Genomic DNA, 25,543 nt, shown 5'->3' on the forward strand with positions numbered 1-25,543 from the left:
TAAAATCTTTTTAAAAAAGCCAATTATTTTATTGGCAAAATGAGTTTATTCAAGAATAGTTAAGAATTACAATTCAAGAACTGCAAGCTACAGCAAAACCACAGATAGGCAAATCCAACAGACAAAGAAGAGGAAGATTACTTTATAGAGAAGAAGGTGAAAGTTGGGAAAGTTTGCTCTGAACTAAGGTCCACCAGAGAAAAGTAAGAGTTCAGGGTGATGATGGTTTCTCATTGGCTGAGAAACCAGGGTATTTGATTTCTTTTAGAAGATGTAGTGTACATGTTTTCCTGGTAGGGCCTATAACTGATCATTCTTTCCTGTTGAAGATTCTTTTGTTGTGGTCTATAATTGACAATTCTTCCTCTAACTGGTGTTGAGTGGTATAGCTCCTTCTAGCTTCCCAAATCCACTTTCATGGAAAATTAATAATTTCACAGTTTCTACTTTCCATTCAGGTCTCAAGTCACTAAAATCTGGACTTCGACTAAAATATGGTTTACTATGTTGTCAGGAAGAAAGAATTTCCTCTTCCCTTCAAGGTCCTTCTAGCTGAACTAAGAATCAAATTGACAGATTAACAGGAGAAAATCAAATTTAGTTTCATACAAGACATGAACTTCCAGAGACAGGCAACATGAGGTTTATTTGACTTCCTGAGCTAAGGAGAGGGGTAACAGTTGGGGGGAAAAAGAGAAGGAAGTCGATTAGCAGGAAGGTGAGGGGAGATGTTTAGAAAATAAAGGTTTCCCTTTATATGGTAAAGTTTCTTAGGTAAAAAGGAAATTATGATACTATCTCTCTTGCTGGTACATCCAGGAAGTTGTGGGGGAGGTAAAGAGCTTTTTCTGAATTTGCTGTACTTAACTCAAAATAAATTTCACCTGGGAGGAATAGCAGGCTGAGATGACATCAGGTAGCAGGAGATCAGCTAGATAGTTTATCAAACCATTCCAAACCCCTACAAATCCAACAGGGGATCAAAGAGAAGAAGAGCAGCAATTCTAGAAACAGAAAGTTGACCACTTTCTGAAAGGTAGGACGTGTGGAGAAGTGAATCCAAAGTAACGGGAAGATAGATGACAGGGGGAGTGGCCAGCTCCCAGAAAGCGGTGGAGCATGGGAGCACAAAATCTGAACTTTTAATAGTCTGCTCCACTGAGGGACATTACTCCAGAGGCTAAGCGGGGGTGGAACCCTCAAGGGGACAGTGTGGTCTCAGGTCCTGTGGAATCACCGAAGGATCAGGGGTTTCTGATTATCACAGAAGTCGCAGGTATTAGAGCAGGGAAGCTAGTCACAGAGATGGAGCCGAGGAGTAAGCTCTCAGCTCAGTGTTACCTTCAGCTGTGATGTGTGGCACAGTCAGACCACTGCTCTTTGAGCAGGGACCCCACAAGTGGCAGAACCAAGGAGATCCCCCGGAAGAGCGGCAGGGATATGCAGGGTTTGGTGACTCCATGTGGGGCTGTGTGCCAGAGAGAGAGGTGCTTGGTCACAGGCTGGGTGAGCTCGATGTGCAGCCCGAGGCCAGGGAGATGGAAGTGATTGAGTGCTTTTCTCCGAAGGGGCACTGAGGAGTGGGGCCCTGAGCTCTCCGCTCCTCTGGGCAGGAGATTGGGAGGCTGCCATTTTCATTCCCATCCACCAGAACTCTACAGAAAGTGATCAGAGAACAAAAGCTCCTGAGAGCTAACCAGAGCAGATTACTTAGCCCTGGCAAGGGCAGTGCAATTCCACCTTGGGGCAAAGACACTTCAGAATCACTACAACATGCCCCTCCCCCAGAAGATCAGCAAGAAATCCAGCCAAGACCAAGCTCACTTATCAAGGAAACAGCCGAATTCCAGGGAAGGAGAAAGCAAAGCATGGAATTCATGGCTTTCTCCCCATGATTCTTTAGTCTTGCAAAGCTAATTAATTTTTTTTCTTATTCTAGTTTTTGTAACGTTTACTCTTTCCTCTTTTAATCTTTTTAAACTAGTATATCTTAACAATACCTTTCATTAAAAAATCTTTTTGAAACTTCATTATTATAGTCATATTTTATCATTCATTGTATCTAACTTTACTTTTTGTATACACATGGGGTTTTTTCTTCTAAAAACTTTTGGGATACAACTTCTTCTAATAAATCAAAATATACCCTAAATTTAGCACAGGACTTTGTTCTAGTCTGAGCAAATTCTCTCCACTTTCTTTTTCTTTCTTTTCCCAACCAACTTATCTTATCAACTCCTTTTTTAGAATTTTTAAAAATTTTTCATCTTTACAGTCATATTCCATCTCTTCATCATGTTTACTTTTACTTTTATATTTATATATATACACATATTTGTATATATACATATATATTTTTTCTGTATGTGTGTTTGTGTATGTATGTGTGTGTATGTATGTATGTATATAATCTTTCTTTCTTTAAAGTTTTGGGAGGTAGTTTCTTCTAAGAGACAAAAAGTACTCCCAAAATTAAATGGGTGGCTCTGTTCTATTCACCAGTCTAATATCTATATTTCCTTTTTTCTTTTTCTTTTTTTTCTTTTTTTTTGAACTTCTTTTTACCCCCTTTCCTCTCCCCATGATTTGGGCTCTTCTGATTTGGTTCACACACATTTTTCTGGGGTCTTTGCCACCCTTTTAGTACTTTATTTTCTCCTTCATATACAGTTTTTTAAAAAAATATTTTATTTATTAATTTGACAGAGATATAGAGAACACAAGTAAGCAGAGTGGCAGGCAGAGGGAGAGAGAGAAGCAGGCTCCCTGCTGAGCAGGGACCCCCCTCCAATATGGGGCTTGATCCTAAGACCCTGGAATCATGACCTGAGCTGAAGGCAGCTGCTTAACCCACTGAGCCACCCAGGCACCCTTCTTCATATATTCTTATCTGGATAAAATGACAAGGCAGAAAAACTCACCACAAAAAAAAAAAAAAAAAAAAGAACAAGAGGCAGTACCAAAGGCTAGAGACCTAATCAATATGGGCATTGGTAATATGTCACATCTAGAGTTCAGAATGATGATCTCAAGGTGCCAGCTGGGCTCAAAAAAGGCATGGAAGATATTAGAGAAACCCTGTCTTGAGAAATAAAAGCCCTTTATGGAGAAATAAAAGAACTAAAATCTAACCAAGTTGAAATTTAAAAAGCTATTAATGAGGTGCAATAAAAAACGGAGGCTCTTGCCACTCTGTCTGCCTGTGCTTGATCTCTGTCTCTCTCTCTCTCTCTCTAAAAAATAAATAAAATCTTAAAAAAAAAATGGAGGCTCTTACAGCTAGGATAAATGAGGCAGAAGAGAAAATTAGTGATATAGAAGACCAAATGATGGAGAATAAAGAAGCTGAGTAAAAGAGAGACAAACAATTACTGGACCACGAGGTGAAAATTCAAAAGATAAGTGATACCATAAGACAAAACAACATTAAAATAATTGGTATTCCTGAAGAAGAAGAAAGAGAAAGTGGAGCAGAAGGTATATTGGAGAGAATTATTGTAAAGAATTTCCCTAATATGGCAAAGGGAACAAGCATCAAAATCCAGGAGGTACAGAGAACCCCCCCTCAAAATCAATAAGAATAGGTCCACACCCCATCACCTAATAGTAAAACTTACAAGTCTTAATGACAGAGAGAAAATCCTGAAAGCAGCCTGGGACAAGAAATCTGTAACAAACAATGGTAAAAATATTAGATTGGCAGTGGACTTATCCAGAGACCTGGCAGGGTAGAAAGAACTGGCATGATATATTCAGAGCACTAAATGAGAAAAACATTCAGCCAAGAATCCTATATCCAGGTAGGCTATCAGGAAAATAGAAGGAGAGATGAAAAGCTTCCAGGACAAACAAAAACTAAAAGAATTTGTAAATACCAAACCAGCTCTACCAGAAATATTGAAAGGGGTTTTCTAAGCAAAGAGAGAGCCTAAAAGTAGTAGATCAGAAAGGAACAGAGACAATATACAGTAACAGTCACCTTACAGGCAATACAATGGCACTAAAGTCATATCTCTCAATAGTTATCCTGAATGTAAATGGGCTAAATGCCCCAATCAAAAGACACAGGGTATCATAATGGACAAAAAAACAAAACCCATCAATATGCTGTCTGTAAGAAACTCATTTTAGACCCAAAGATACCTCCAGATTTAAAGTGAGGGGGTGGAAAACAAATTATCATGCTAAATGACATCAAAAGAAAGGTGGGGTGGCAATCCTTATATCAGATAAATTAGATTTTAAGCCAAAGACTATAATCAGAGGTAAGGAAGGACACTATATCATACTCAAAGGGTCTGTCCAACAAGAAGATCTAACAATATTAAGTATCTATGCCCCTAACGTGGGAGCAACCAACTATATAAGCCAATTAAATAACAAAATCAAAGAAACACATTGACAATAATTCAATATTAGTGGGGGACTTTAACACCTCCCTCACTGAAATGGACAGATCATCCAAGCAAAAGATCAACAAGGAAATAAAGGCCTTAAATGACACACTGGACCAGATGGACATCACAGATATATTCAGAAATTCCATCCTAGAGCAACAGAATACACATTCATCTCTAGTGCACATAGAACATTCTCCAGAATAGATCACAGCCTCGGTCCTAAATCAGGTCTCAACCGGCACCAAAAGATTGGGATCATTCCCTGCATATTTTCAGACCACAATGCTCTGAAGCTAGAACTCAATCACAAGAGGAAATTTGGAAAAAACCCAAATACATGGAGACTAAACAGCATCCCTCTAAAGAATGAATAGGCCAGCCAGGAAATTAAAGAAGAATTGAAAAAATTCATGGAAACAAATGATAATGAAAACACAACTGTACAAAATATGTGGGACACAGCAAAAGTGGTTCTGAGGGAAAATGTATAGCCATACAAGGCTTTCTCAAGAAACATAAAAGGTCTCAAATATACAACCTAACCCTACACCTAAAGGAGCTTGACAAAGAACAACAAAGAAAGCCTAAACCCAGCAGAAGAAGAGAATAAAGATCAGAGCAGAAATCATTGAAATAGAAACCAAAAAAAAAAAAAAAAAAAGTAGAACAAATCAATGAAACCAGGAGCTGGTTCTTTGAAAGAATTAATAAGATTGATAACCCCTGGCCAGAGTTATCAAAAAGAAAAGAGAAAGGACCCAAATAAATAAAATCATGAATGAAAGAGGAGAGATCACAACTAACACCAAAGAAATACAGACAATTATAAGAACATACTATGAGCAACTCTACGCCAACAAATTTGACAATCTGGAAGAAATGGATGCATTCTTAGAGACATATAAACTGCCACAACTGAACCAGAAGAAATAGAAAACCTGAACAGACTCATAACCAGTAAAGAGATTGAAGCAGTCATCAAAAATCTCCCAACAAACAAGAACCCAGGGCCTGATGGCTTTTCAGGGGAATTATACCAAACGTTTAAAGAAGAATTAATTCCTAATCTCCTGAAACTGTTCCAAAAAATAGAAATAGAAGGATAGCTTCCAACTTACTTTATGAAGCCAGCATTACCTTGATCCCAAAACCAGACAAAAATCCCATCAAAAAAGAGAATTACAGACCAATATCCTTGATGAACACAGATGCAAAAATTCTCACCAAAATACTGGCCAATAGGACTGACCCAACAGTATATTAAAAGGATTATTCACCATGACCAAGTGGTATTTATTCCAGGGCTGCAAGATTGGTTCAACATCTGCAAACCAATCAATGTGATACAATACATTAATAAAAGAAAGAACAAGAACCATATGATACACTCAGTAGCTGCTGAAAAGGCATTTGACAAAGAACAGCATCCTTTCTTGATAAAAGCTCTTCAAAGTGAAGGGATAGAGGTTACATACCTCAATATCATCAAAGCCATCTATGAAAAACCCACAGGGAATATCATTCTCAATGGAGAAAAACTGAGAGCTTTTCCACTAAGGTCAGGAACACAGCAGGGATGTCCATTATCACCACTGCTATTCAACATAGTACTAGAAGTTCTAGCCTCAGCAATCAGACAACAAAAAGAAATTAAAGGCACCCAAATCAGCAACGATGAAATCAAACTATCACTCTCTGCAGATGATATGATACTTTATGTGGAAAACCCAAAAGATCCACTCCAAATCCACTAGAACTTGTTCAGGAATTCAGTAAGGTGTCAGAATATAAAATCAATGCACAAAAATCAGTTGCATTTCTATACACCAGAACAAGACAGAAGAAATAGAAATTAAGGAGTCAATCCCATTTACAATTGCACCCAAAACCATAAGATACCTAGAAACAAACCTAACCAAAGAGGCAAAGAATCTGTATTCAGGAAACTATAAAGTATTCATGAAAGAAATGGAGGAAGACACAAAGAAATGGAAAAATGTTCCATGCTCATGGATTGGAAGAACAAATATTGTGAAAATGTCTATGCTACCTAAAGCAATGTACATATTTAATGCAATCCCTATTAAAATACCATCCATTTTTTTTTTCAAAGAAATGGAACAAATAACCCTAAAATTTATATGGAACAAGAAAAGACCTCGAATAGCCAGAGGAGTGTTGAAAAAGAAACCAAAGTTGGTGGCATCATAATTTCAGACTTCAAGCTCTATTACAAAGCTGTCGTCATTAAGACAGTATGGTACTGGCACAAAAACAGACACATAGATCAATGGAACAAAATAGACAGCCAAGTAATAGACCCTCAACTCTATGGTCAGCTAATCTTCAACAAAGCAGGAAAGAATGTCCAATGGAAAAAAGACAGACATCCAGATGGCCAACAGACAAATGAAAAAGTGCTTCACATCACTAGGCATCAGGGAAATACAAATCAAAAGCACAATGAGATACCACCTCACACCAGTGAGAATGGCTAAAATTGACAGTCAGGGAATAACAGATGCTGGTGAGGATGTGGAGAAAGGGGAGCCCTCCTACACTGTTGGTGGGAATGCAAGCTGGTGCAACCGCTCTGGAAAACAGCATGGATGTTCCTCAAAAAGTTGAAAATAGAGCTACCCTATGACCCAGCAATTGCACTTCGGGGTATTTACCCCAAAGATACAAATGTAGTGATCCAAAGGGGCATGTGCCCCCGAATATTTATAGCAGCAATGTCCACAATAGCCAAAGTATGGAAAGAACCTAGATGTCCATCAACAGATGAATGGATAAAGAAGATGTGGGGTATACACACACACACACACACACACACACACACACACACACACACTGGAATACTATGCAACCATCAAAAGAAATGAAATCTTGCCATTTGCGATGATGTGGATGGAACTAGAGGGTATTATGCTTAGCGAAATGAGTCAATCAGAGAAAGACAATCATCATATGATCTCCAATATGAGGAAGTTGAGAGGCAATGTGGGGGACTTGGGGGGTAGGAAAGGAATAAATGAAATAAGATAGGATTGGGAGGTAGACAAACCACAAGAGACACTTAATCTCACGAAACAAACTGAGGGTTGCGGAGGGGGGCGGAGAGAGAGGGTAGTTGGGTTATGGACATTGGGGAAGGTACGTGCTGTGTTGAGTGCTGTGAAGTGTGAACCTGGTGATTCACAGGCCTGTACCCGTGGGGGGCTAATAGTACACTATATGTTAATCAAAAAATTCTAAAAATAAAAATAAATAAATAAATAAGTCAAACATAATAAATAAATAAATAAATAAATAAATAAATAAATAAATTTCCAAAGTAGCCTGTCTTGTGGCAGCCTCCTCTTGGCCCCTACAAGGTCATACATGCTTATTGCCAAGTCAGTTGTTGTCTTTTAATTCTCACCTTCTTGGCTTCTCTACCGTATGTGATGCAGTCAGCTCTAAAACTTCCCTTTACTACTCTAATTCAGGCAGCAGCTATTTCATCTCAAACTCTTTCACTGGTGCTCTTGCTTTTCTTCTGAGTGATTATATTTCCTGGGCTCCATCTTTAGCCTTTAGTCTCCTTCTTGTCTTTAGATGGCCTCATGTACTCACATGAATTCACCTGCCACCTTTGTGTTAATGAGTCTCAAATCTAGGAGTTATTTCATCTTTTCCATCTCCAGCTGGGTATCTTACAGGTGCATCCAACCAAACACAGAGCAGGATTCATCATCTTCTTATTCATTCATGTTCTTCTTCCTACTTTTCTTAACTTAATGCAAGAAAACTCCTTTTACCCCACACCCCAGCCCAGACACTTGGGACTCATTTTTAACATCCACTGTCCCATGTTCCACACAGCCTGTAGCTCTCTCAGACGTGCCTCGTTAGAGTCCTCTCTTCATTCTTATTGTCACAGGCCTATGTTTCAACTGTAAGTGTCTCAAGCACTAGGGCAAACACCCCTGCCTTTGTCTTATTCCACTACAATCTACCCTTCACACTACAGATTGTTTTTTCTAATGCGAACTTTTGTTATGTATTAGTCTTTTCAAAAGTTTTTCAGTGGTTTTCTGTGATCATCACATTAAGTACAAAAACCTTTGTACAGCTGTATGCTATAATACAACTCTATCTAACTTGGCACTTACTTGTCTCTGTAGTCTCATCTTGCATCAAGATATGTCCAAATCTCCGTTCTCATATTTGGAACTGTTGATCCACAGAGGGCCAAATTCTCTCCCTTGGTGCATTTGAATGTTCTGTTCCTCTCATTGAAATAATCTGCCTTCCCTTCAACTCTTCACCTGGTTGACACCTCCTTCCTCAAGAATCACCTCAGATTCATGTTCCCTTGTGACTTCATGCTTTTGTCCATATTGTTCCTGGTGTTTCAAATATCTGCCTTTTCCCCATTCACCTAGATACTATATCTGCCTTTTCCCCATATTCACCTAGATACTACTACAGATCAAACATGGCCCCTTTTGAGAGAATTTCTCAACCCTCTATGAGTACTCAGAGAATGCTATGGTTGTCTTTCTTGCAGTATTTACTCCTGTTATGATGATCCTCTAATTGTTGTCTGTCCCTAGACTTGTCCCTAGACTGTCTGTCACTAGACTTGTTACCTAACTATCCATCATAGCCCGGATTCAGGAAATGAGGGGAAGCCCTGTTGTGTTGCCATGCCAACTGCTCCATCCCGAGGAATCCCAACAAATCAAAAGCATAGCTCCTGGCTGGGTTTGCCAACAGTGTTGCCCAACAAACTCAGATAAACTTGTCACAAGAGAAGCCAATAATTCAAGAAAGGGGGTTTTGGAAAAGAGAGAGAAATTTATTTTGGGTGCAGACCGCTTCATTAATGCCTCAAGGAGGTCTGATAAGAAATAAGCACAATGGATTTTAGTTAGAGCATGAGTTAAGCTATCTTTTCTATTTCTGATTTTAACTGGTGGAGTCTATGGTTGAGCAAAAGGGCTTGCTAACTGAGTGTCTTGTGAGCAGGAATCATCTCCTTCAAATTTATGACCCCCAAAGTAAGCAGTGTCTGGCTAAAGGTAGGTGAACGAGTTTTAAATAAGTAACTCATTCCAAACTATGACTCGTTTTTCATCTCATGAATGAGATAAAAATCTAGACATTGAGTTGTTATGGTACCTATTTCCCACTTATACCCTTTGTCAGAAGATATAATTAACTGAAAGATAAAATTAAGGCCCTTATCTTGATGAAGTCCCAAATGTTCATTTTTACTTTTGTTTCCGTTGCTTTGGAGATGTGTCTTGAAAGAAGTTGCTGTGGCCAATGTTGAAGAGGTTACTACCTATGTTCTCCTCTAGGATTTTGATGGGTTCCTGTCTCACATTGAGGTCTTTCATCCATTTAGTTTATCTTTGTGTCTGGTGTAAGGGAATGGTCAAGTTTCATTCTTCTCTATATAGCTGTCCAATTTTCCCAGCACCATTTATTGAAGAGACTTTTTTTTCCATCAGATATTTTTTCCTGCTTTGTCAAAGATCATTTTATCATAGGGTTGAGGGTCCATATGTGGGCTCTCTACTCTCTTCCATTGGTCTATGTGTCAGTTTTTGTGCCAGTACCATACTGTCTTGGTGATTGTGGCTTTGTAATATAGCTTGAAATTAGGCAATGTAATGCACCCAGCTTTGATTTTCTTTTTTCAACATTTCCTTGGTGATTCAGGGTCTTTCCTGGTTCCATACAAATTTTAAGATTGTTTTTTCCAACATTTTGAAAAATGCTATTGATATTTTGATTGGGATGGTGTTGAAAAGTATAGATTGCTCTGGGCAGAATAGACATTTTAATAAAAACAAACTGAGGGTTGCTAGGGGGAGGGGGTTTGGGAGAAGGGGGTGGGATTATGGACATTGGGGAGGGTATGTGCTTTGGTGAGTGCTGTGAAGTGTGTAAACCTGGTGATTCACAGACCTGTACCCCTGGGGATAAAAATATATGTTTATAAAAAATAAAAAAATTTAAAAAAAAATAATGTTTGTTCTTCTGATCCATGAGAATGGAATGTTTTTCCATCTTTTTGTGTCTTCAATTTCTTTCATGAGTGTTTTGTAATTCCTAGAGTATAGATCCTTTACCTCTTTGGTTAGGTTTATTCCAAGGTATCTTATGGGTTTTGGTGCTATTATACATGGAATCGATTCTCTAATTTCTGTTTCTACAGTTTCATTTTTAGTGTATAAGAAAGCAACTGATTTCTCTGCACTGATTTTTTATCCTGCTACATTACTGCATTGCTGTATGAGTTCTAGTAATTTGGGAGTGGAGACATTTGGATTTTCCACATAGAGTATCATGTCATCTGTGAAGAGAGAATTTAACTTCTTTGCCAATTTGAGTATCTTTTATTTCTTTTGTTGTCTGATTGCTGTTGCTAGGACTTCTAGTACTATGTTGAACAATAGTGGCAAGAGTGGGCATCCTTGTCACATGATCTCAGTTGGAAGGCTCTCAGCTTTTCACCATTGAGAATGATATTTGCTGTGGGTTTTTCGTAGATGGATTTTATGAAGTTGAGGAATGTTCTCCGTATCCCTATTCTCTGAAGAGTTTTTCTCAGGAAAGGATGCTGTATTTTGTCAAATGCTTTTTCTTCATCAATTGAGAGGACCATGTGGCTCTTGTCTCTTCTCTTATTTATGTGTTCTATCACACTGATTTGCAAATGTTGAATTGTGCTTGCACCTCAGGGATGAATCCCATCTGGTTGCGATGGATAATCCTTTTAATGCACTGTTGAATCCTATTAGCTAGAATCTTGTTGAGAATTTTGGCATCTGGGATATTGGTCTGAAATTCTCCTTTTTAATGATGTCCTTGCCTAGCTTTGGGATCAAGGTAATGCTGGCCTCATAGAAAGCTTCTGTGTAGCAAAGGAAACAGTCAACAAAATAAAAAGGCAACCCACAGAATGGGAGAGGATATTTGCAAATGACACTACAGACAAATAGCTGATATCCAAGATCTATAAAGAACTTCTCAAACTCAACACCCAGAAAACAGATAATCAAATAAAAAATGGGCAGAAGACATTAACCTACAAAGGCTATAAGACCTACAAAAGGCTAACAGACAGATGAAAAAGTGTTCATCATCATTAGCCATCAGGGAAATTCAAATCAAAACCACACTGAGATGCTACCTTCTACCAGTAAGAATGGCAAAATTTGACAAGACAAGAAACAACAAATGTTGGAGAAGTTGTGGAGAAAGAGGAACCCTTTTACACTGTTAGTGGGAATGCAAATTGATGCAGCCACATCGGAAAACAGTGTGGAAGTTCCTCAAAAAATTAAAAATAGAGCTATTGCATAACCCAGCAATTGCACTACTGGGTATTTACTCCAAAGATACAGATGTAGTGAAAAGAAGAGAGATAGGCACCCCACTGTTCATAGCAGCAATGTCCACGTAGACAAACTGCGAAAGAGCTGAGATGCCCTTCAACAGATGAATGGGTAAAGAAGTTGTGGTCCATATACACAATGGAATTTTCAGAAAGGCTGAATGCCCAACTTTTGCATCAACATGGATGGGACTGGAGGAGATTATGCTAAGTGAAATAAGTCAAACAGAGAAAGTCAATTATCATATGGTTGTGTTTATTTGTGGAACATAAGGAATAGTATGGAGGACGTTATGAAGGGGGAGAAATCAGGGCGGGAGATGAACCATGAGAGACTATTATTTCCCGGAAACAAACTGAGGGTTTTAGAAGGGTGGGGGACAGGGGATGGGTGAATCTGGTGAGAGGTATTAAGAAGGGCACAGATTGCGTGCAGCAATGGGTGTTATATGCAAACAATGAATCATGGAACACTACATCAAAAACTAATGATGTACCCTATTGTGACTAACATAACACAATAAAAAAAAAAAAGAAATTAAGGCCTATAAATAGAATAACAGTCTTCAAGATAAAAGAGTCCTTTGGAAGGAAGTGATAAAGAACATCTTTCAGAATATGGAAAATTAGTTTTATTTTTCTAATTTATAAATATCTGAGTGACATTTAATTCATACGCTATAGTCTCTTATACCTGGTTCCTTCCCTTCAAATACCAATTTCTCCCGCACTATTGGCTGATTTTGTATTCTACAAAAATACTAGATATTGGAGTCTGCATGGGACCATGAGGATTCATATTTTATCTTTATATGTATCTTGTATTTGTAAGGGTACATTAACTATGTAATTGGATTAAAACAATATTGTATTAGACATTCCTAGAAAAAAGAGAATTCAAAACTACTGCCGCTACCAGAACCTAGTGATATAAATTAATATTTAAAAAGATTACAAAAGTCTTTATACATTCTAATGCCAAGCTGAAAGTCCCACTTAGCTTTTGTCTTTTAATTTAGCAGGGAAGTGAGAATGATTGCCATTGACTTTAACAGTTTTGGCATCAAATCTAGATTTACTATTGTTCATATGGAATTTTCTTCACATGGTACCCAGATGGTAATAAAAAAAAAGTAGACTAAATTTCAAAATTAGTTCATTTTTTTAGTCATGATTACTGCATTCAGGAATATTTTGTGAAAAAGCTATTTTTTAAGCTTACATTATATTATTCAAAGAAAGAACTTAAATATATACAGATCCATTGTGGAAACTTCTTAATCAAATACCTGTACGTAATATTATAAACTTGTTTATGTAAAGCTGCTCTGAAGTTGCACAGCATTCTTTAAGGAAACATTGACCCGTCATCCTTGATTCATGAATTTTTAGAGTTAGAAGGCACCTTAGAGGTAACCTAACACTCCTTTCCCAATTCAGATGCATCTTTTTTATTTTTTAAAATTTTAAATTAAAAAAAAATTTTTTTAAAGATTTTATTTATTTATTTGACAGACAGATATCACAAGTAGTTAGAGAGGCAGGCAGGGAGAGAGAAGGAAGCAGGCTCCCCACTGAGCAGAGAGCCTGATGCGAGGCTCGATCCCAGGACCCCAGGATCATGACCTGATCATGACAGAGGCTTTAACCCACCGAGCCACCCAGGGCACCCCTCAGATACATCTTTTACAGACTCCCTGGCAGATGATCATATAGTTTATTTTGTTGTTTTTCTTTTCTTTTCTTTTCTTTTTTTAGTTGTGGGGTTTTTTTAGTTGTTGTTTGTGTTGTCGTCTTGCCATGTACCATTTTGTAATGTTATCCATTAGTCGGAGTTGTATACTCATACTCTGGAACAGAAAAGAGATCAGCTGGTCCATCCACTGTTCACCAAAATATGAAAGCCACAAATTCAGAAGTCCTTGATTTTTTCCTTTTCCTTTCCCACTACACGCCCTTCACTGATTTTGTCCTATCAGTTCTAAATTCAAATTTTACATCTGATTTATCCACTTCCATTTTTACTGCCACTAGGTGGTAGTCCAAGCCACCCCTTTGACCTACACTACTGTAATAGCCTTCTCATTACTCCCTGTGTTTCAGTTGTTATTTCTTCACAGTCAACTTTCTGTACCAGCTCTCTCCATATTGGAATACATACACCGCAGGGCAATGCAGGATCATTCATTAGGATACAAGAACAAATACCAGTATTTATATTTATTTTTATCCCATTCTTTTTCATTTCTGTTTTGTGTATCCTTATAATGTTCAAAAATTAGTACAGTAGTCCATGTGTGCCATTTATAAATAAATAAGTGTACATTTATTTGGGGGACCATGTTTAAATATTGGGTACTCTATTCCAGATATATTCTGATTAGCAGAGAGTAGGATTATTACTTCTTAGAATTTGCACACTGCCCTTATATAATGTAAGATCTTATTAGCATTTTAGCTCTTTTCTGTTTTGCTTTTTTTCAAATTCATAGTCTGATATATCCAACTTCCCAGATCCATAAGAAACATGTAAATCATTGCTTTTTACCATGCAGTGCCTTCCATTTATTCCCAATTAGATTTTCTTACACTTTTTAAAAAATTTTTTAAACAATCTCATATTCCAGAGAAAGTCAAGTACCATACATGTACAACACAAATAACATTTTTTCCTGGACCTTTTGAGAGTTCACTGCCAACCTGATGCCCCATCATCTCTAATACTTTTGTTTATATTCCCTACAAACAAAATTTCTTTCTATGCTGGATCCCGAGACTATGAAAACCAGGAAATTAGCATTGTTAATCCCATTTAATCCTTAGACCCTACTTAAATTTTGCCAGTATTCAAAGTATGTCCTTTATCATAACTATTCCAATTCAGAATTACATGTTATACTTATTTGTCGTGTTTCCTTATTCTTCTTTGAACTGGAAAAATTAATCATTCTTTCTTTGATTTACATCACCTTGACACTTCTGAATATTTTAGACCAGTTATTTTGTAGAATATCCTTCAATTCGGGTTTGCCTCTTGTCTTCTCAGGTTATGCACATCGATTCAGGTTCTGCATCTTGGGCTGGCACACCACGTTGTGTTCTTCTCATTGCATCCTATCAGCAGGCACATGACAGTTGGTCCCAGTTATTGGTGATGTTAACTTTGATCACTAGATTAATATGGTGCTTATCAGGTGCTTTCACTTTACAGCTACTCTTTTAAAGATTTTATTTATCTACTTGTCAGAGAAAGAGAGTACAAGCAGAGGGAGCAGCAGACAGAGAGAGAAGCCATCTCCCCACTGAACAAGGAGCCCGATGTGGGACTCGATCCCAGGACCTTGGGACCATGACCTGAGCCAAAGGCAGATGCTTAACTGACGAAGCCACGCAGGCATCCCTGCACAGTTACTCTCTTATCACATGTTTTGTGGGAGGTATTGTGAGACTATACCATTATCCTATTCCATAGCAAATTTTTATTATTTGCCAATTTATTTATAATAGTATGGACTCAGGGTTTCCCTATTTTATTCAGTGTGTAAAATTTTTTACTATCACTATTTATTTTGATACTCACATTGTCCCATATTCAGCCAGTGAGATCCCCTTCATTCAGGCTTCTACATCTTTTTGATGTATTCCCTTCACTCTTTGAGCACCTCCTTAATTTTTGATCTATATTTCACTTTCTTTGTTTTGACATTTCAGGCCATTTTTATTACTTTGAGTCTTGATTAGGCCACTTATAATATCAACTCTTCCTCCTATATGATATAGATCAATACACTATTTTGTATTTTGAAGAATTATTGATCATCAAGCTAGTTGCTGCTGCCTAGTTAAAGTCACTATCAAGCCAAAGATTCTTCCCTGGATTTCAATCATCTCCTTCTTCTTCTTTTTTGTTTTTTTTTTTTAAAGATTTATTTATTCATTTATTTGACAGAGAAAGATCATAAGTAGGCAGAGAGGCAGGCAGAGAGAGAGGGGAAAAACAGGCTCCCTGCTGAGCAGAGAGCCTGATGTGGGGCTTGATCCCAAGACTGGAGATCATGACCTGAGCCGAAGGTAGAGGCTTAACCCACTGAGCCACCCATGCACCCTCTCCTTGAAAGAAAATAATTTGCTAACATTCAGTGCTCTTCTCCATGACTAAAAGCACTGACTCCATCCCAACCTGATCCCAAGGTTCAGAGAACTCATACATAAAAGTCACTGCCATTACTGATCTTGACTTAGAGCTCACTTAAGGATATCAAAGCTCTGGGTACCAGGAGGTAGTGGACAAAAACAAACAACAACTTTGTACTTGGCACGCATTTTTTAAAATTTTTAAATAAGTTTTTAAAATTTATTTTATTTCTTTTCAGTGTTTGAGAATTCATTGTTTATGTACCACACCCAGTGCTCCATGTAATATGTGCCCTCCATAATACCCACCTCAGTATACTGCTTAATTGAGCAAATGAATAAATGCAAATAAACTAACCCAAATTTTAAATGGGTCTAACTGTTCAATAATCTGTGAGTGTTCATGGAAAAGCCTTTAAAGCCAAAAATCTGGATTCCAGATTTTTTTTTCAAGGCTTACAGCTGTAAAACTTGACAAACCACTAAATTACTCTGAGTTTCAGTGTTTTTTGCTTTTGTTGTTACTAGATGAAAATAATAAATGGAACACTCCTGCCTCATCCACAGACTTGTACAATTTTCATGTAAATGAAAATTATCTGTATGCCTTAATTGGTATTAAAGTATAATATTATCATTCTTTTGGTAAATATACAATGTTACCATATGGGGGGTTTTTTCATTATTTTTTAAGAAAATGATCAGATTTTTGAAATGCCCATCATTTTCCTAAACTGTTTACCTAATGCTGATATTTTTTTAAAAAGAAAATGGAGCTTAAAATTTTTTTAATTAATAAAGTAACATAGAGAAGAAAAAAAAAATGAAGCTAATTTAGCTTTTTGAAATACTCACAAATCATCTACTCAAAAATTGTTCTCAAATTTCTCTTGGATCAATATAAATCTCACTATTTGATTTACAAAAATCCTTCCTTTCTTTAATTAGAAAGTTAGAACAGATTTGCTTCTCAAAACTGATGACATTTTTTCCCCTGCTCTTTGATTTTTCAAAAAGTACTCATTTTACTTTTTTTTAAGATTTTAGTTATTTATTTGTCATAGAGAGAGAGAGCACAAGCAGGGGGAGAGGCAGGCAGAGGGAGAAGCAGGCTCCCTGCTGAGCAAGGAGCCTGAAGTGGAACTTGATCCCTGGACCCCAGGATTACGACCCAAGCCCAAGGCAGATGTTCAACTAACTGAGCCACCCAGGCATCCAAGAAGTACTGATTTTAACTCTTAAAAAGAATAGAGAGAGAATCAGATTTAACTCCTGTCATTCAGGAATCAATTTCACAGGTTGGTGGGGCAGGCTGGAAGAGTTGTGGGTCATCTCTATATCTCTATTCTATCTATAAAATTAACATAAAAGTGTCCTACTTCTCACTGTTACAGTGAGAACTAAACATAATAATGCATGTGAAAGAATGCCTATAAATAATAAAACTTTGTACAAATATGTAAGGAACATATGACTCAGAACTTGGAGGTAATAATAGCAAAACCTGTCATCGATGTACTCTCCTTATCAGATTCTATGTTCTCTTTCAATGTTACAACAACGCAATATGTATTATTATCCCTATTTTACAGATGAAGAAACTGAGGATCAGAGAGGTTAAGTACTGCCCAAAGTCACACAGCTAATATGCAGTGGAGCAAATTCAATCCCAGGTCTGTCTGACCCCCAAACTCTACCATTAACCCATGACCCAAATTCTACCCTAAACTCCACCAGTTTGGCCCCAAAGTCTTGAATCCATTTAATGAGTCTGTCCTGAAAAGTTCTCTTCTGTTTATGAGCTGCTGCCAAACCTTAATGTTGTTGGTTCTAAATTTTCCAATATGAAGACTGTTCTAGGTTGTGGAAACCATACAGTTAATAGTTCTAATGTCTCTTATTTATCTGCTAACACTGTACCCTCTCCTGAAAGAAGCAGATCTCTTCTTTCCTACTCTTTTTTATGTGAGCGTTTTCTGTATTTCATGCTTTTCAAAAGGCTCAATTACTTTTGCCTTTAGTACTAGCTGAGAAAATGCCCAGTTTGATTAAAAACCCATTGGTTAGCCATTCAATGAATTGAATAGATACTCTCACCAAGTACATTTTCTGCATAGAATTATTTAGTTCATAATTCATTAAAATTCTTACCCATACAGATTTTTCCATTTTTAAATTTACTCAGCGCTTATACTGATAGGCGTTACCAATTTGTCATGTACTCATACAAAATTGATGGTTTCACAAGTAAATGTTTTGGATCCTGAACTGGATCATCAAAAATTATCAAGGATAATAACAATATTTTCTGAATTTGGTGTTAAATAATGCTTGTGAAATGCTTATTTCTTTGAGAGTTTTTATATTTTAAATCACAATTGTGATCATTGTGAAACTTTGACAGCTTAATGATCAGCAGAGTAGACAAGTCCATGTGGAATGCTGCTTTGCATTAGTGATCACATTTCCCTATGGGGCCTACCAAACCATCAATGTTACTGCAATTGATATTTCAAAAGAATTCACAGTTACATTATCCCATCATATGAAAATTTAAATAAATTGCACTATTCACCCAAGGTATGTATGACATGATGACCTTTCAGGTTCAATCAGTTTTTAAAATTTTTAATTTTGATCTCAATATTACTCTCTGTAACCTGATTCCAAGAATATTTTTACATCTACCTTAAAACCTTCTGCAATCTTCATTTTCTCAGAATTTTTGTATTTTCTACTTTAAAAGTCCTTTTGAACTTATATAATGACTATAGAATCAATTGCTTTTAAATGTTGTAAACTAGTAGGCACATCTTGACCCAAATGAAAATTCATACACTTATGTGATGATAACCCTTCTCTGAGGAAAAGTCCTTGGCAAAATATCCTTGGGACAAGAGCAATGCTGGAAACTAACATTCACTTAATTTTAACGTATAGAAGGTGTTGCCTTATTTTCTTAGACTATAAGTAAATCTAATTTTTTCTTAAATTGAGACACTGGAAAAAATATGAAAAGACTCTTTTCCTTCTGTTTTGGGGAAAATGTAATCCTTCTTTAGCATTAGCTAAAACCCTTACCCTAAAATGTTTTTTCAGAATAATGTACTGTGAACCAGAAAAATTCCCTTTCTCTTTACAGAGATCTAACAGGTTGGGGACTAATTATAAAATATATTTTGACAATCAAACAGCAGACTTTTATATAATTTTTGCTTGTATTTTTAGTGCTTCAGAATTAGCTTGAAATAGATCTCAGGAAATGATTCGGGAGCTAATGTGAGATCCCCAGACTAAAAACTAATAATACTCCTCTAACATTTGTATCCTTTCCCTCATCACATTTGCTTTCTATGTCATATAATTAATTAAGAGTTTAAAGTTTATTCAGATTAATTCCATTAGAAGAACTTTAAAAACACTTGAGATAAGGGTGCCTGGGTGGCTCAATCGGTTAAGCATCCAGCTCTTGATTTTGGCTTAGGTTATGATCTGGGTCATGAGATTGAGCCCTATGTAGAGCTCCGTGCTCCAAGTTCAAGATTCTCCTTCTGCCCCTCCCCTGTCCCACTCACACTCTCTCTCAAAACAAAACAAAAGTGCTTTGAGATAAGTGGTGAAATCTTAGTTTCAAAAGTACTGATTTAGAGTCAAATGTATTTCAAATGTTAAATATGAAGCTAATTAGGATAAAACTTCTGAGTCAACCATATAAATGCTGAACTGGTCATATTTTACTTGAGGTAAAGTTTCTCTTCATAGAAACATTGTTTAATTTAACAATGATTGTAATATCTCTTTTATCCTGCACTGACAAAATTTTTACTCTTGTCAAGGTATCAGATACACACCGGACTTCAACATTCTATCATAAGACCTACCCAACCCAACTGTTTACCTCTGGACAATGCAACCCTACCTCAGAAGCTGAAGGAGGTTGGCTATTCAACACATATGGTTGGAAAATGGCACTTGGGTTTTTATAGAAAAGAATGTATGCCCACCAAGAGAGGATTTGATACCTTTTTTGGTTCCCTCTTGGGAAGTGGTGATTACTACACACACTACAAATGTGACAGTCCTGGAATGTGTGGCTATGACTTGTATGAAAATGACAATGCTGCCTGGGACTATGACAATGGCATCTACTCCACACAGATGTACACTCAAAGAGTTCAGCAAATCCTGGCTTCCCATGACCCCAGAAAGCCTATATTTTTATATATTGCCTACCAAGCTGTTCACTCACCACTGCAAGCCCCTGGAAGGTATTTTGAACACTATAGATCCATTATCAACATAAATAGGCGGAGGTATGCTGCCATGCTTTCCTGCTTAGATGAAGCAATCAACAATGTGACCCTGGCTCTGAAGACATACGGTTTCTATAACAACAGCATTATCGTATACTCTTCAGATAATGGCGGTCAGCCCACAGCAGGAGGAAGTAACTGGCCTCTCAGAGGTAGCAAAGGAACATACTGGGAAGGGGGCATTCGGGCTGTTGGCTTTGTGCATAGTCCACTTCTGAAAAACAAGGGCACAGTGTGTAAGGAGCTTGTGCACATCACTGACTGGTATCCCACTCTGATTTCACTGGCTGAAGGACAAATTGATGAGGACATTCAACTGGATGGCTATGATGTCTGGGAAACCATAAGTGAAGGCCTTCGTTCGCCCCGGGTCGATATTTTGCATAACATTGACCCCATTTATACCAAAGCGAAAAATGGCTCCTGGGCAGCAGGCTACGGGATCTGGAACACCGCCATCCAGTCGGCCATCAGGGTGCAGCACTGGAAACTGCTTACAGGAAACCCTGGCTACAGTGACTGGGTTCCCCCCCAGTCTTTCAGCAACCTGGGGCCCAACCGGTGGCATAACGAACGAATTACCTTGTCGACTGGCAAAAGCGTATGGCTCTTCAACATCACAGCTGACCCATATGAAAGAGTGGACCTGTCTCACAGGTATCCCGGAATTGTGAAGCAGCTCCTACGGAGGCTGTCACAATTCAACAAAACCGCAGTGCCTGTCAGGTACCCCCCCAAAGACCCAAGAAGTAACCCTCGGCTCAATGGAGGAGTCTGGGGACCGTGGTATAAAGAGGAATACAAGAAAAAGAAGCCAAGCAAAAAGAAGGCTGAGAAAAAGCAGAAGAAAAGCAAGACAAAGAAGAAACAGCAGAAAGCAGGTTCATTTCCAAATTGCCATTCAGGTGTTTGCCATTATCGTGGATAAGTACACATTTTTTTCCAAAATTGGTTAAATTTAAGTCAGTCTTAGTCTTTTAGCTGTTTTCTAGGTAAACTAGCAAATCTGGCTCAATAATATCACTGCCATTAGCACCAGACTTATTTTCATGTCATGGTCACAAGGAAAAGAGGTCTATTTGGTGCCAAAGGTGCTACCATTGCATGCCACACTTGGAGGTGGATAGAGACGTTTATTCCTTTTGCTCCTTTATAAAGTGTTCATTAAGGATTTCAGCTGTTGTGCTTCAGTCAAGGGACCAAACCCTTGCTTTCAACTGCAATCAGTGAGTATGTTAATTTGATGGAAGTTACAGGGTAGCGTGATGAAACTACTTTTGAGTAGTTTTGAGGTTGCCTTGCCTCAAAAGGCCTTGAAAAATATTTTTTCTTAGTGAATTATTGTATCTCTATCTTATGATACTTGGTTTTTCTAAATTAATTCCATTTCATGTATCATTTCCTTTCCTGTGAAAATAAGCTGTTTCCTCCCGTGTAAACAGCTTGCACCTCATTTTATCACGCATGAGGGAATGGCAAATAAGAATGTTTGAGCACACTGCCAAAACGTGAATGTAACTATTTTCTAAACACTTTAACAGAATGACATTTCAACATAAAGTACATAATTTATTTTACAGAAAAAAATATTGTTTTCTTATTAAAGTTATACAAATGACTTTTATTTTTATTTTCTATATACTGTTAGAAGTTTATTTCATGTCTTTAAGATTACCAAGCACTGTAATACTATAAATTACTGTAATACTGTGTGAATTCATAGAATAGAAAAAGAAAATTAGTCAGAAAAAATGATAATCATCATTGTTCAACCATTATTTTGAATGTAAAAAGATGAATATATTCCTTACAAATTACTTGGAAATTCAGTGTTGTATGGGGTTGAGAGACACCTTTATTGTTCCTATCATAAATATTTTATTTATGTGTCTTTATTATTAAATGATTTATTTCACAGCACTAACAAATTTAGTGTGGTTTTCCTGATCCAATTTCTAGACAAAATTATATTATTCATCTTAACAAGAAAAATCTTTACAAAAACGCAATTGAAGCTATGATTTTCTAACAACCATAGTAAATAATACAGATTTTGCAAATAAGAGGTGTTTCCACTTGGCTATTTCAGAGACAAAAATATTATTTTTGTTAATCTCTAACATTTATAATGATCCTCCTCTTACATAAAGTAGATATGATGGGATGTGATTTTAAGCTCTCTATTAATGACCACAACTTTTGTAAAAAAGATTTTATTTATTTATTTGTCAGAAAGGGCGAGAGAGAGCACACAAGCATGGGGAGCTGCAGACAGAGGGAGAAGCAGACTCCACATTGAGCCAGGAGCCCAGTCTGGAACTCGATCCCAGAACCCTGAGATCATGACCTGAGCCAAAGGCAGATGCTTAACCGACTGAGCCACCCAAGCATCCCCTTCCATATCTTTTTTCAATTGGAATAAATTAGCTCACAGTCTTCTATCTGGAAATGGCTTCACAGATGTTATTAGCTATTTGTAAGAATACCTGCCACCTGCACATGATGCTAGGTAGACTGATTTAAGAGAAGTCTGTCTCCGTTGTTTAAGCAGCTGCCTTTGGCTCAGGTCATGATCCTGGGCTCCCTGCTCAGCGGGGACTCAGCATGCTTCTGCCCCTCCCCCCACTCAGGTGCTGGGCTCTCTCTCTCTCTCTCTCTCACAAATAAATAAATAAAATCTTTTTTTTTTTAAAGTCTGCCTTGCCCTTAAGAAACTAAAGTCTAATATAATAATCCTGTAAAAATATTGAACAAAAATATTTTCAAAATACTGTCAGCAAATCTCTAGGTATTTCAATATGTCCAGGAAGGAAAATACTATACAGTTGATTTTCACATCCTAATTATTAAAACTGTGTTAATACTGGGCATTTAGTCTCGGGTGTCATTTTCCTGAACTGTGATTCTCAGGCTTCATTTCCAGAGCTGTCTGTGGCTCTTTCAAGTGTAAACTGCAATTCTTTAAAACCTCTCACCCTTTTACTAGGAGACTGAAAGAAAGTCCTAGACTGAAAAATGAGTTTTCCACTAGTTTTGTCAGAAAGCAGTTTGTGGATATAGCTATGTGTCTTGGGTGAGAAAGGATATAAAATAGTTAATTCAAATAAAAAAGCAACAAAGCAACAAATAGCAAGGCAGCAACCACTTTTGGTGCCTTTCCAGTGAAAACAACCACCCCAGGTCTGTCAAGTCTACCAAAGGAGTTGTTTCATCTATAGTTACATAATCTAACCTCACTTTTCAAAAAATTGAGTGACTGTTAGTTTGCTTGACTGGGCCGTTTTTGAAAATCTTAAGGATAGAGAAAACACTGTGCCACTGACAGTTGAATAAGTAAGTATGCAGTAAATACACTTTAGCATTTGCTAAAGGTCCATGAATTTGGCAACAGGATTAGCTTCTTAAGCATTTTATTCATAGGATTCAGGAGCACCCAAATCGTGAATTTGTCAGTAGACATCAGAATATGCTGGTAGAGGGCACCTGGGTGGCTCAGTGGGTTAAGCCTCTGCCTTTGGCTCAGGTCATGAATCTCAGGGTCCTAGGATCGAGTCCCGCATCAGGCTCTCTGCTCAGCGGGGAGCCTGCTTCCCTCTCTCTGCCTGCCTCTCTGTCTACTTGTGATCTCTCTCTGTCAAATAAATAAATAAATTCTTAAAAAAAAAAAAAAAAAGAATATGCTGGTAGAAATAAGCTGGCTTGCCAAAAGCAGCACACAAAATTCTATGTCATAAGCTAATAAATCCATTGTTCCCTCTTAGGGAAAATTACTTCTCAAAATTTATACATTCATTCAACAAATATTTATTAAGTCCTACTATTTGTCAGATAAAATTCTATGTGCTTGGGACGGATCAATGAACAAATGGATTAAAAATGTTTACCTTTGTGCTTTTGCCAAGTTAGGCAGACAATAAATAATGAACATAAGTAATAAGCAAATTATATACATAGTCCCCCACCTTAGGCACAGTTTTGCTCTCTGTGGTTTCAGTTACTCTAAGTCCACTGTAGCCCCGAAGTAGATGATCCTCCTTATTCTGTATCTAAGGTCAATAGTAGCCGTCCCTATGCCTGTCATTCACCTTGCTTCATTTCAACACTTTGGGATTTTTTTTCATCTCACATCATCACAAGAAGGCTGAGTTCAGTACAATAAGATATTTGAGAGAGAGAGAGAGAGACCACATTCGAGCAACTTTTATTACAGCATGTTGTTATAATTATTATTTTTTATTAGTTATTGCTGCTAATCTCTTAATGTACTTAATTTATAGATTAAGCCGTATCACAGGTATGTATGTATAAGAAAAAACATAGTATATATATAATATATATATAGTTAACCCTGCAAGTTAGGTATTACTTGCAGTTTCAGGCATCTCATGGAGGTCTTGGAACCACCGTATATAGGTACTATATAAAGTAATAAGAAAAGGAAAAAGTAGATCAGGAAAAGGGGAGGATTCATTCACCGCCAATTTTATCCACCTGTTCGTTCAACGTTTGTGAAGCGCCATATGCAATGATATCTGCTAGGGTCTGGTGACAAGTATCATCAGACAAAGTTCCTGCCTTCAGGTCTTGTACATTCTCCTGGGAGACATACACGAACTGAATAATCGAACCGCCTCATCTCCCCCACACTTCTTCCCTAATTGATTTCTCTCTGCAGCACTTCTTACCCTTTAATATATTTCATGTTTTACTTACATATTTTTTTTATCCTCTGACTCTTTCCTCTAGAGTACAAGCTTCTTTTTTTTTTTTTATAGATTTTATTTATTTATTTGACAGACAGAGATCACAAGTAGACAGAGAGGAAGGCAGAGAGAGAGAAGGGGAAGCAGGCTCCCCGCTGAGCAGAGAGCCTGTTGTGAGGCTCCATCCCAGGGCCCCAGGATCATGACCTGAGCTGAAGGCAGAGGTTTTTAACCCACTGAGCCACCAAAGTGCCCCTAGGGTATAAGCTTCTTAAAAGTGGTTTATGTCTGCTCTGTTTACATCTGTATCACCAGTATATAAAGCAATACCTGCCTCAAAGTCAGCATTCAATATATAATTTTGAATGAATAATCACATATATCCATATGTTCAGCTATATTTGCTTCAGTTTCCATTTTCCATTTTTTTTTTGCTTTTCTCTTCTTATATAGGGATTTTACTTTTGAAAATAGAACTCATCATCCCTAATACTTTCCCTCATAATAATAGCAATAATGTGAAATACAGACATTTCTAGCACTATAAAAAAAGTAACTATGATAATGTGTGTTGTAAAAAGAGTGTTATAGCAAAAG

General features: G+C 37.3%; 1 protein-coding gene across 5 annotated transcripts in view; it reads left to right on the top strand.

Moving 5' to 3' along the window:
* The window catches only part of ARSJ (arylsulfatase family member J), an 86,806-nt gene extending 64,635 nt beyond the window's left edge, over positions 1–22,171 (top strand). For 3 of the 5 annotated variants that reach the window (XM_059169843.1, XM_059169873.1, XM_059169884.1), the window contains one exon: positions 19,767–22,171. In XM_059169843.1, the coding sequence (XP_059025826.1) occupies positions 19,767–21,171 (1,405 nt within the window). In that variant the 3' untranslated portion in view covers positions 21,172–22,171. Of the gene's footprint in view, positions 1–17,522; positions 17,604–19,766 lie in introns of all 5 variants that reach the window. The other 2 variants (XM_059169852.1, XM_059169862.1) reach the window with 1 other exon arrangement.
* The last annotated feature ends 3,372 nt before the right edge of the window (positions 22,172–25,543 follow it).

The sequence above is a fragment of the Mustela lutreola genome, chromosome 1 (assembly GCF_030435805.1).
Source record: "Mustela lutreola isolate mMusLut2 chromosome 1, mMusLut2.pri, whole genome shotgun sequence".
NCBI lineage: Eukaryota > Metazoa > Chordata > Mammalia > Carnivora > Mustelidae > Mustela > Mustela lutreola.